This window comes from Lagenorhynchus albirostris, chromosome 20, assembly GCF_949774975.1.
Source record: "Lagenorhynchus albirostris chromosome 20, mLagAlb1.1, whole genome shotgun sequence".
Taxonomy (NCBI): Eukaryota; Metazoa; Chordata; class Mammalia; order Artiodactyla; family Delphinidae; genus Lagenorhynchus; species Lagenorhynchus albirostris.
Window position 1 is genome coordinate 28,431,696 of NC_083114.1, and position 12,484 is coordinate 28,444,179.

Here is a 12,484-nt window from a genome sequence, read left to right on the forward strand (position 1 = left end):
TTGGGTTTGATTTTTACTTTTTTTTAAGATTTTTTGATGTGGACCTTTTCTTTAAAGTCTCTACTGAATTTGTTACAATAGTGCTTCTGCTTTATGTTTTGGTTTTTTGGCCAAGAGGTACTGGGATCTTAGCTCCCCGACCAGGGATTGAACCCGCACCCCCTGCATTGGAAAGGGGAGTCTTCCACTGGACCCCCAGGGAAGTCCCTTGATTTCTAAATGTATGTATTTACGTATGTATGTGTTTAGAGAGGGAGTATGTGTGTATGTGTGGGGGTGGGGGTGGGGGGGTGTGCTCGCGCACACGAGTGAATGGAGAGAAATGATAAAAAGATTTCCTTTCCAGATGAGAACCTCGAGTCCAGAGAGACCCAGACCCCAGACCAGGAAAGGCAACGTCAAGCCAGGAGAGCCGAAGGCCGAGGCCGAGGCAGCGCGTGCTGGCAACGACGCAAGGGCAGAAGATGGGCCCGCCAGCGTTGCCTCCACCCACCCCCAGGCCCCCCACACCAGGGCAGGCTAAACACGAGGCGGCTTCTGTCTCCAGGGCTGGAAGAGAGGCGCCCTCGTTAAAACTCAGATAAACAGTTTATCAGGAGATGAATGAGCCACCGGGCTCCAGAGTCGCTCCCCTTCCCCAGCGTGGAGCCGGTCGGGGCGGGGCGGGGGCAGCGGGCGGAGAGGGAACCAGACTTGGGAAGGGAAGGGGCTGTCAGGGCTGGAGCAAAGCGCTTGCCTCCTTTGGCCTTTAGCTTTGTCTCTATCCCTGGAAATGTATTTCCCATTTATTTACCCATTTCCCCACCCCAGCCCCACGATTTAGAGTCATCTCCCTCCCATTCTCTCCCCTCTTTCTCCCCTTCTATCCCCGCTTCCTATGCTGGTTAGAACTTCACTGTTGTAACTGGAATCCCATCACCAAAAAAATCACACTCAAAAACTTAGACCCTATGGTGAAACTGCACTGGCCTCCACCCTGGCTGAGAGTCCTGAACCGGCCAGGTTTCCCACAGCCTCCCGCAGGCAAGGGGGAGCCCACCACCCTCCTGCCCTAGAAGCCTCCGCTCTCCCATTCCTTCCACAGTCAGGAGAGGAAAGTGACAAGCCTTGTGGCTGAGTTTTCCTCACTTTGCTAAGTTGGGTCAAGTCCAAAAATGCCATTTTGGGTCTCATTGAGAGGAAGTCCATCAAATTTGACATTTATGGGACCCAAGAGACAGTCAGAATCAGAGGGTGACACAATTTTCATGTGCCTGGGATGATCCGGGGCCTAAAAGATGGCCACTGTCGTGTTTTCTCCTTTGTGGTGCCTCGTGCTCCCTTGACCTCTCTGTGTCACGGGGCCCCAGAGAGGTAAAGTGACTCACCCGAGGTCACACAGCTGCTAGGTTTCGGGTTTTCCAAAGTCAAGCCCCATGTCCTTTGCACATCACCCACAGCTGCCTCAGGTCTGTGCTTCCAGGGCCAGAAAAACAAGATTGTCGAATTGTTCTGAGAATCAGCTGAAAATAAGAAAAGATGCCTAAGTGCCCTCAGGATGCATAAGGTCCTCTTGCCTTCACCTGGAGTTGCCGAGGCCACGGTTCCAAAGACTGCTTCAGGGCTTCCCTGGTGGCGCAGTGGTTGAGAGTCCGCCTGCCGATGCAGGGGACGCGGGTTCGTGCCCCGGTCCGGGAAGATCCCACATGCCGCGGAGCGGCTGGGCCCGTGAGCCATGGCCCCTGAGCCTGCGCGACCGGAGCCTGTGCTCCGCAACGGGAGAAGCCACAACAATGAGAGGCCCGCGTACCGCAAAAAAAAAAAAAAAAAAAAAAACAAAACTGCTTCAGTTTCCCTTGACAGAGTACCTTGCGGGGACGGAATCCTGGGATGCAGATAACCAAGAATGGACCTAGAGTCACTTCGTTCACTAGACTCTTCCCACGTAGGCTGCCAAGGCCCGAGCCCCTGGCCAACCCCCACTAACATCCAACTGCTCCCCATCTCACCCCAGCCCCTGGGAGGACCTGATCAGAGAGCTGAGCTGATAACCATCCCTCCTTTGGCCCACTCCCACCCCACAGCTTCCTTTTGAATAAATACACCCTCTTTGTCCCGCTTGTCAAGCTCCCTCATCAATAGAGTGGCAGAAGCATGAAATGGGTTGCCTGTTGAGTCCCCCAAGAAATTTCAGTCCCCCTCCCCTAAACTCCTGAACGCCAGCAGCTACGGAGAATAGCTCAATTACACATGCTGAGCGGACAGAAAGCAGGCCCAAAGGTGTTGGAGGTGATTCCAACAGCCATCGCAACCCCTTCGAGCCCCTCTGGCTCAAATCAAAGATGGTGGGCCAATTGAGGCTGTTGGAGTTCCTGGAAGAACTAACATGTGTTGAAAGTCTATTGCCCACTATACACTCTGCCCTGGGTGCTGTGCTAAGCACAGCATCCTTTATCTCCTATGTATAACACAGTTCTGAGGGGTGTGTGTTATCCCCGTTTTACAAATGAGGAAAGGAAAGTTTGGAGTTAAGATGCCTATGTTGAGAGGGTAGCCCACCTGGTGAGTGGCAAGACCAGAATTCCAACCAAGATCCACCTGGTCCAAAGGTTGTCTTTGTGTTGAGCTTCCCTGCTTATGACATTTACTACCCCATTTTCCACACCCCAGATCTTTTGGCTGTTCTCTGATACGGTGTGCTTCCCCTCTTTATGCAGACTCAAATATCCTCCTCTCCCTACTCAGATAAATATATCCTTTTTCTTCATCAAGCCCAACTAAATCTCAGTTCTACCATTAAGGTATTAGTACTGCCTAGTCTCTGATAAACAGCATTCCCACAGATTCACACAGTACCTAAGTGTATGAGCTACCCTAGTACGGCAGGGAGTGGGGGACTGACTGCAGGCTCCCCAAGAGGGGCATTTCAGAACCCCACAGTGAAGAAGGGTAAGTGTGGTTTGAACAGAGTATAGCTTATATTATACTTGTTTTGACTTTTTTGGGTCACCATAATGTATTATAAAATTTCAAACATTCAAAGGATAGCATGAAGCTGTAATATTTACCAAAAGTGGGCATGGGTTTTAAAATGGTTGTGAAACACTGGTCTATGCTATTAGGGGAATTTATAGATTTTTTTTACACACCCTTTTAATGTTTTCTTCATACATTTGTCATATACACTTTAACTGAACTGCAATGTCTTGGATGGTAGCAATCGATTGGGACTTCTTTCTCCTTTGCATTTCCCCCCTCCCATGGTGTTCGCCCAGCGGACACTCTATAAACAGGTCACCCAATCTATTGTCTAACATGGTTTGTTTTCATTCTACCCCGCTAAATAAAGGACTGAAGTATCTGGTTTTCAAACAAAAATAGGTGATTTGAAGGAAAAGAGAGGAGACTGATGGAATAGAAAACAGCACAAGAGAATGTCACTAAGTGGAACCCACCATCTCAGGAGAGGTGGGCTAGAATTTAGCCTTTTGAACTCTTTACTGAAAAATTATTCTCTTAGTTAATTCACAGCAGTGGCAGAACTGCTCTGGAACATTTAATCTTCCTAAGAAAATAAACCAGCGCCAAGCCCCCTAAAGCATATCAAAAAGAAAGGAGTACTGTTTAAGAGCCTACTGTGTGCTGGGTTCTAGGCCCACATTATTTCAGAATCAGTGCAATTCAAACAACCAATTGGTTGTTCTTATCTCCCATATTCATTAAAGCAAGATTTTCTTGTAGGCATTACCTTAATTGTCTAATTCTAGATATTGTCTAGACTCGAAAGTTTAAGAAAAGGTTTTCAGCTGAAACTGGCCATCCCTCTCAATTGCTGGCGTTTTGCAGAAAGACTGCCATGAAACAAAGTGTGTTTGCTTCCTTAGACAGATGATAAATTTCTGTGTGTGTTGGGTGGGGGTGGGGTGGGAGAGCACAGGTTGAAAGGAAAAACCAGATCTTTGGGGAAAGAAGCTAGAGTGATTTAGGCTGTCACAACGAGACCTCCTAACTCCACTCTGTGGAACGCTGTGAATGCTTGAGTCATCCACACCAAGTCTCTCTTCTCCAGCGTTTTCCAGACTCCAATCACATCCACCACAGAGGAAACTGAGTTTGAGTTTTGAAGCTTGGATTCAGCTCTTCATCCAAAGGAAAATTAACCTTAAGTGTCATTTCAATATCCATCTACCATCAAGAACAAACTGCTTCTGGAAGAGAAAGCATCATGAAGGTTTATTTAGAATCACAGAAAGGTAGAACTGGAGGAGTAATGTAGTTATGTCACTAATGCAGAAAGTAAGGTGTGTGGTGCTACAAAAGTGACTTGTCCGAGGTTAACGTAGTTTTATCTGGACGGACCCCAGCCAGGTCTCAGGTCCCCTACTGCCAGCTCATCTTTGAAGAGCCAGAACAGACCCGTCAGCGCGCACGCACCCACACGCACACAAGAACGAACACACACATACACAGTGACACGGACACAAGAGCAGAAACTGAGCTGGACAGACTGGACAGCAGACAAACCCACCTCGCAGGGCCACCCCGCCAGCGCAGGGTGCAGGGCTTGCTGAAGGCCAGCAGAGGGCGCGCCGCCCCCAGGGAGCCGAGCGGCAGCTGCGCGGAGCCAGGCCGGCTAGGGGAGCCGCAGGCAAGCCGGACGCGCCCCTGCAGCTCGGCCACTCAGGGTGCAAGACCCGGCCTAGGAGGAGGAGGAGGAGGGTGAGGAGCGGACCCCCCTTGTGGGCCCGGGTAACAGCTTCCTAGGAATTACATCACGCTGCGCAACGCTGCGGCTCCCGGACTCCTCCGGCGCAGTGTGTGTGTGTGTGTGTGTGTGTGTGTGTGTCTGTGTGTGTGTCTGTGTGTGTGTGTGTGTGTCTGTGTGTGCGCGCGCGCTGGGGGGAGGGGCAGGGGACTTAGACCGAGCCTGGGAGAGAGGAAGGCGAGACGCGCCCGGGGAAAAAGCTTCATGCACATGGAGAAATTCCTTGCACCGAACTGCACCAAGAAACGAGCCTCCAGCACCTCCCCGCAGCTCCCTTACCGGTGCAGAGTACCCAGCTAGTGAGAATCCTCCCAGCCCCACCTCGAGCACCCCCCAAAACTGGCCCTGCACCCTCCAGCCCGGCTCCAGCGCCGCCGCGAGCTTTCCCCAGGACTGGCCCTGGCGGGGCGCCTAGAGCCCCAGGAGAAAGGAGGGGGGCGGTGCATTTTGCAGGAGGAGGAGAAGGGGGGTGGGTGGTGGGGGAGAGAGAAAATTGCGCGGAGACCTGCCAAGCGCCACCGCCGCCGCCACCGCCGCTGCCGCCGCCGCCGCCGCCGCCGCCGCCTGTGAGCTCCGGCGGGCAGCCGGACTGTCGGCTTCCCGGGGCATCTGGGTCCGGCGGGGCACAGCCCGGGCGCTGCCGAAGCCGCCGCCGCCGCCTCCGCGGCGAGTGCAGGCGGCTTCCCCCGGAGCCTGTGCGGCTCCGGCTCCTCGGGGGTGGAGAAGTGGGGGGTGGGGTTGTTGTTTGGGGGGAAGAAGGGGGAGGGGGCAACGCCGAGAGAGTCAGTGGTTTCCATGGTGATGGAGCTGAAAGTGCAGGAAATTTAAAGGCTTGGACCCTGCGAGACAGACAAACCGGTGCCAACGTGCGCGGACGCCGCCGCCGCCGCCGCCGCTGGAGTCCGCCGGGCAGAGACGGCCGCGGAGCCCCGAGCAGGCGGAGGGAAGTGCCCCTAGGACCGGCTCGGCCCGCGGCGCTGCACAGAGCGGCCGGACGACGAGCAGCTAGAGGAGGAGGCGGGGAGAGCGGCCAGTCCACGCGCCCTGCGCCGCCGCCAGCCCGGGAAGGCAGCGAGCAGCCGGCGCCCCCAGCGCCCGCGGTTGCCCTGGAGTAATTTCGGATGCCCCGCCGCGGCCGCCTTCCCGAGTAGACCTGGGAGAGGAGTTGCGGCCAACTTGTGTGCGTTTTTTCCGCCCCGGTGGGAGCCGGCGCCGTGCGAAGGGCTCTGCCGGCGACTCATGCTGCCGGCCCTGCGCCTGCCCAGCCTCGGGTGAGCCGCCTCCGGAGAGACGGGGGAGCGCGGCGGCGCCGCGGGCTCGGCGTGCTCTCCTCCGGGGACGCGGGACGAAGCAGCAGCCCCGGGCGCGCGCCGGAGGCATGGAGCGCTGCCCCAGCCTGGGGGTCACCCTCTACGCCCTGGTGGTGGTCCTGGGGCTGCGGGCGGCACCGGCCGGCGGCCAGCACTATCTCCACATCCGCCCGGCTCCCAGCGACAACCTGCCCCTGGTGGACCTCATCGAACACCCGGACCCTATCTTTGACCCCAAAGAGAAGGATCTGAACGAGACGCTGCTGCGCTCGCTGCTCGGGGGCCACTACGACCCGGGCTTCATGGCCACCTCTCCCCCCGAGGACCGGCCCGGCGGGGGCGGGGTGGCGGCCGGGGGCGCCGAGGACCTGGCGGAGCTGGACCAGCTGCTGCGGCAGCGGCCGTCGGGGGCCATGCCGAGCGAGATCAAAGGGCTGGAGTTCTCCGAGGGCTTGGCCCCGGGCAAGAAGCAGCGCCTGAGCAAGAAGCTGCGGAGGAAGTTACAGATGTGGCTGTGGTCGCAGACCTTTTGCCCGGTGCTGTACGCCTGGAACGACCTGGGCAGCCGCTTTTGGCCGCGCTACGTGAAGGTGGGCAGCTGCTTCAGCAAGCGCTCGTGCTCCGTGCCAGAGGGCATGGTGTGCAAGCCGTCCAAGTCCGTGCACCTCACGGTGCTGCGGTGGCGCTGTCAGCGGCGCGGGGGCCAGCGCTGCGGCTGGATTCCCATCCAGTACCCCATCATTTCCGAGTGCAAGTGCTCATGCTAGAACTCAGGGCCCCCTGCCCGCACCCGGACACTTGATCGATCCCCACCGACGCCCCCCGCACAGTCTCCAACCAGTTCCACCACCCTCTCGCGAGGGGATTCAATGAACTTTTTTTTTTTTTTCCGGCTACAGAGACCTAGCTTTCTGGTTCATGTAATGCACTGTTTAACTGTGTAGGAATGTATATGTGTATGTATATACGGTCCCAGTTTTAATTTACTTATTAAAAGGTCAGTATTATACGTTAAAAGTTACCGGCTTCTACTGTATTTTTAAAATTTTTTTAAGCAAAAGGAAAAAAAAAAGAACAGAGAAAAGAGAGACTTATTCTGGTTGTTGCTAATAATGTTAACCTGCTATTTATATTCCAGTGCCCTTCGCGTGGCGAAGCAGGGGGGAAATGTTATTTTTTCTTAAAGTACAAAGAGAGGGGAGAACTTTTGTAGAAGGACTTTTAAAAAGCTATTTTCCATTCTTCGGAAAGTGTTTTGGTTTTCCTTGGACCTCGAAGAAGCTATAGAGTTCAATGTTATTTTACAGTTATTGTAAATATAGAGAACAAATGGAATGACTAATCATTGTAAATTAAGAGTATCTGCTATTTATTCTTTATAATATCCCGTGTAGTAAATGAGAAAGAAGTGCAGAGCAGGATTAAAGAAAACCACTAAAATCGACTGCGCTCGACACTGCGATTCTCTGTGTTGGTGATTGATGGGGGGGGGGTGAGGGGTGGGAGGGGCGGGTTGGGGGTGCCGCTGTGCTCACTATGCCTGTTGGGAGAAGGGGCTCATCCCGTCTTCTGGTGTGATGGAAGTGACCGCTCAGTTTTTCTTGGGGCGGGGTGTGGGGGGGAGCTATTCTCAAACTCCTCACTTGAGCATCACGTGGCCTCCGCCCAGTCTCCCAGCTTTTTCTCCCTATGTCACCAAAGCTCGGGCCCATCGTGACCTCGACACCCAGCCGGCCCCCTGGAGCTGACCCCAGGCTGGGCCGAGGGGCGGGGGGGAGGGTGGGCGGCTGCTTTGTCCTGCCTGACAGGCCCTTCACAATGGGGACACGTGTCTTTCACACCTACCCTGGGGGCGGAGTGCCGCTGAAACTTGACCCCCGAGGAATGGGGGGGGGAGATCAGAGCGCGCCCACCCAGATCCCGACACCCCTCCCGCCTCGCACCCCCCCACCTCAACATCCAGCCCGCGTTAACCCTTTGCACTCCCGGAAGCTGTGGTGGTGCTAGCTGAGGCGATCCATTGGAATCAACGCAACCTCAGGGATCCTGCAGGTCTGAGCCCCCGAAATCCCAGGACCTCAGCCAGAATTGCTGGTGATAGCTGGGAGATTTGACACTCACCTCCCTCCTCCCCTGGGACCTAAGGAGGGCTCAGAGGGTCAGGATTTCAGAGGAGTCCGAATTTGGGTGAAAAATGCCACCACTGGGATCTGCAGTTGGGAACCGGGTGTCCCCCCCTCTCTAGACACTTACTCCACTTGGGGGTGGGGGAGGGAGGAGAAATCAGAATCTGCATCTTCGAGCTTTGGGTTACAGAGGGGCAACAGACGTGTTACCCCTTAAAGGGATGTGCAAGACCTCACCCCCACCCCACCCCTTAAAAAGCCAACTTCTCGGGGCCAGCTCTTGACTCGCGTGCGTCCCTCCGCCTCAGTCCGCGGTGGCGCCCGTCCGCGCAGCTCCACGTGGGCCGGCTTCCTGACACTGCTCAGCGCTCCTTTTATTTATCTTGGACTCCAAAGTCGCTCTCCTTTGCTCCCTCCCCACCCCCCTGCCACCTCCCCGCGCCTCCCTCCCGGCGTCCCAACCCCCCCTCCCACCCCTCCCACCCCCAGTCCGGAGTCCCGGGGAATCTATGCTAATTATTTCAAACCTGCGCTGGGTCCCCGGCGCAGTCTCAATGCCCCCGGCCCCGCCCGCCCTGTCCCTCCAGCCGGGCGCTTTCTTCCCTCCCGACGCAGCCTCGGTGGCTCCTCATTTCAATAGCCTGGCTCGGGAGCCGGAGCCCCCTCCCCGGCGCTGCCTCCGTCAGCCGTGGGACAGACGTTAGGGTATTCATTAACTGAGAGCCGAGGAATAACGGCATTATTCCCCCCAGAGAGGGCACCCTGCCCCCGCGACTATCTGAGGCTTCATTGTAAAAGGATTAAAAGTTAAAGACCTCCATCTTATGATTCTTTCATTTAATCTTCCTGGCGCCTGGGAGACATGCTCGATGGATGATGGCTTTTAAAATATTCCTAATGTCGGCTACCTTAAGACTCCAAGCCGGGCAAACAAACGTAATTTATTTCCAGAAGAAAGGGGATATTGAGATGTTTAAGTTTATGAACCGCCGTCCCCATGTATATTTGTTAAGTTCTGACAAATACCCAAATAACGTTAAAATCAGCCATTCATCACTTATGAATTTATGCAAAACTTTCTGTGCCGCGGGCCAATATTTTTTTAGACAGAGTTTCACTTGCGAGGGGCGGAGGTGGTGGGGCGAGGGGAAGGGGAGGGGGCTTACGGGGGGTGGGGGGAGCCGAAAGCAAGAATTTTCATGCCTGGTAAACACGCGAATTATGCGAAGAGAGTTATTCCCAGCTGGGCGGGCAGCCAAAACTCGGAGAGCGCGCCGAGGCCAGCGCCCCCCACCCCCATGTTGGCAGTGTCACTGGATTACAATGCGAGGTCTTCCCCTCCGCGACGCCCCCTCCTCCCTCCGCCCGCTGGCCCGCCCGCCCGCCCGCCCCTCCTCCCCACCCCTGCCCACTTGGAAAACCCGCTCGCAGCCGGCGAGCTTCTCGGCTTTCAGAGCGGGAGCCCGCGGGAGCTAGGAGGACCCGGGCTGCAGACGTGACCGGCAATAGACAGACCACCGGACAGACAGCCTCAAAGGGCCGTTCCGGACACGGAGGGAAGACCCAGCAGGACCCAGCCAGTCCCACAAGAGAGCGAAGGAGGTGCTGGCTCCTGGAACATTGTGACTAATGCACAGCCGGTTGCGTCTCCATTATTATTAATGTTGATAATACTAATAATAGCATCAACGCGGAAAGGAGTAGAGAGCTCTGGGCAGAGAGGCAAGAAAACTGTCCTCTGCGGTCACCTAGTGCCTATCTCCTGTAAGGAGGAAAATTGATCTTGGCGTCTTCTGAGGCTTTGACAGCCTGTGTCTATGAACTTATGCAGCTGCTGAGGGACCACGCGTCCCCCGAATGGAGATTTATAACCATTACCGATACAGACACATCAACTTTTTCAAAATCCTGGAAGAGAAAGGCAAGGTTTCCCAGCACCCCAGCCCTCCTGCCCTGACTGCAGGAATTCACTCATCAACCTCTATTTTCAACTCTTCCCTTTTTTCTTTCCTTCTGCCCTTCCAGCATCCTGACACTTGATGCACAAGCATACTGAGGCCAAATGTCCACAGAAAGCCAGCCGCCTTAGGGGAGGACCCTCTGGCCCCCAGAGTCTGGGAATGGGATCTGGTTCCCTGTTGAGATGGAGAAGGCCAGGGGTCCATTATCAGTCTTGCTTCTGAGACTCCTGGGAAAGGGGGTTGAAGTTTGGTGGCAGCTGCAAGAGGAAGCTGGCTGTGTATTAAGAGCTCTTGGCTGTGCTGGATGGGGACGACCGGGGGAGGGCCCGGCCCATACTGGTATTTTGAAGGGGTGATTCATCCTTTTTCTTTAATGCTCTTGGAATGTCAGAGCTGGAGGGGAGCTTAGATTCCAATGACCACCGCTCAATTTACGGATGAGAAGACTGAGACCTCAGTGGGAACTTGCTGAAGATTACACTGGTCTCCATTGTGCCTCTTCACTGTTCTCTTTTTCTTTGTTTTTTCTTCAATATTTATTTATTGGGGGGGGGGGGGTTGAAGGAAAGTTCTCTCCCAAATTGACATAATTGTAACTGATCATCAGGAAGCTGATCAACCATTCTGTTGCATCTATTCAGCAAGCAATTATTAATGGCTTGCAATGTGCCAAGCGCTGAGCACGTTTATACACATTCTCATCCAAAGTCTCTAGTTCCCAAATAAGGAAACTGGAGCTCAGAGAGTTTAAGCATTTCACCCAAAGCCACACAGTAAGCGGCATGGTTATGGCTCAAAATCTGAGCTTATGCTAAAGCCTATGTTTCTTCTAAATATCCTTCCTCCCTTCAACCACACATACACCTGGCTTGGGAGACACCACGTGCCACATTACGTGCTGTCCAGTCTCAACTCAAGCTCTGTAGGGATTCACGCCTGGGAAGCCACACCGAACATTTTTGTGCACGCTGTTATGTGCCAGGACCTCTCTCCCTCACCCCCTCCCCAAACACAAGGAGCTTACAATGCAATAGAGGAGGTAAGGAATGAAGAACAGGGTGAGTGCTGAAAGAGGAGTTAAACAAACCAGTAGACAAACCTGGGCCAGAAAGAGGAGGGCTCCCTGTTGGCCTGGGAAGCCAGAGGAGGCATCTGACTCACATCTCTAAGGACAAATTGACTGTGGACCTACTGAGGTGGGTTTATGGGAGGAAAGGGCATTTAGGAGGAGAAAGCAGTCTATATAAGCAAAGACATGATGTTGGAAAAGTATCTGCGTGTTTGGGACACAGCTCAAGCAAACTCTAGTATAGGAGGGATCCACACCAAGTGAGAGTGGGCAATAAGGTCTGAAAAGCAGGCTGAAGACGAATTCTGGAGGACCTTGAACGCCAACTAAGGGCACAAAACGTTATTGCTCAGGCAATAGGGAGCCATGAAGAGCTCTCGAACAGGGCAGGGACACCATTAGTGCACTACTGCAAAGGAATTATTTATTCATTCAACAGAAAGGTTTTGAGCACTGTTCGGGTTATTACTGGTATGCAACGAGCTACACCAAAACTAACAATCTTCAAATAACCATTTTATTTTGCTCATGATTCTGTGGGTCAGGAATCTGGGAAAGGCGCAGATGGGCAGTTCATCTCTGATACTCATGGGGTTAGCTGAGTGCTGGAGATCCACTCCCAAAATGGCTTCTAGCCCCTCGCTGTCAGCTGGGAGCTCTGCTGACCTGTTGACTAGGGTTCCTACAAGTGGCTTCTCCGTGTGGCTTGGGTCTTCTCACAGCCTGGTGGCTTCAGAATAGTTGGACTTCCTACACGGCAGCCCGTGACTCTAAGAGAAGGCATTCCAAGAGATTGAGATGGAAGCTGCAAGACTGCTTATGAAATTGCCTCAGAAGTCCCATGACCTTGTTGCTGCTGTAGTCTGTTGGTTAAGCAAGTGTCTAAGACCAGCCCAGATTCAAGGGGAAGGGAATTAGACATCACCCCTCAATGGAAGCAATAGCAAAGAATCAGGGGCCATCTTTAATCTACCACAATCACCTTCTATAGGCTAGGCTCTGTGTTGTATGTCCCAGACACAAAAATAAAAAAGTATGGTCATTTTTTTTTCTTTTTTTTTGCGGTACGCGGGCCTCTCACTGCTGTGGCCTCTCCCGTTGCAGAGCACAGGCTCTGGACGCGCAGGCTCAGCGGCCATGGCTCACGGGCCCAGCCGCTCCGCGGCATGTGGGATCTTCGCGGACCGGGGCACGAACCCATGTCCCCTGCATCGGCAGGCGGACTCTCAACCACTGCGCCACCAGGGAAGCCCAGTACAGTCATTTTCAATTTA

The 12,484-nt window shown here is 54.2% G+C and overlaps 1 protein-coding gene across 1 annotated transcript; it reads left to right on the plus strand.

Moving 5' to 3' along the window:
* Window positions 1-5,645: 5,645 nt before the first annotated feature.
* On the plus strand, window positions 5,646-7,508 carry NOG (noggin). The gene has a single exon (XM_060133935.1). The coding sequence runs from the start codon at window positions 6,123-6,125 to the stop codon at window positions 6,819-6,821; it is 699 nt and encodes a 232-aa protein (XP_059989918.1). The 5' UTR covers window positions 5,646-6,122; the 3' UTR covers window positions 6,822-7,508.
* Window positions 7,509-12,484: the final 4,976 nt, after the last annotated feature.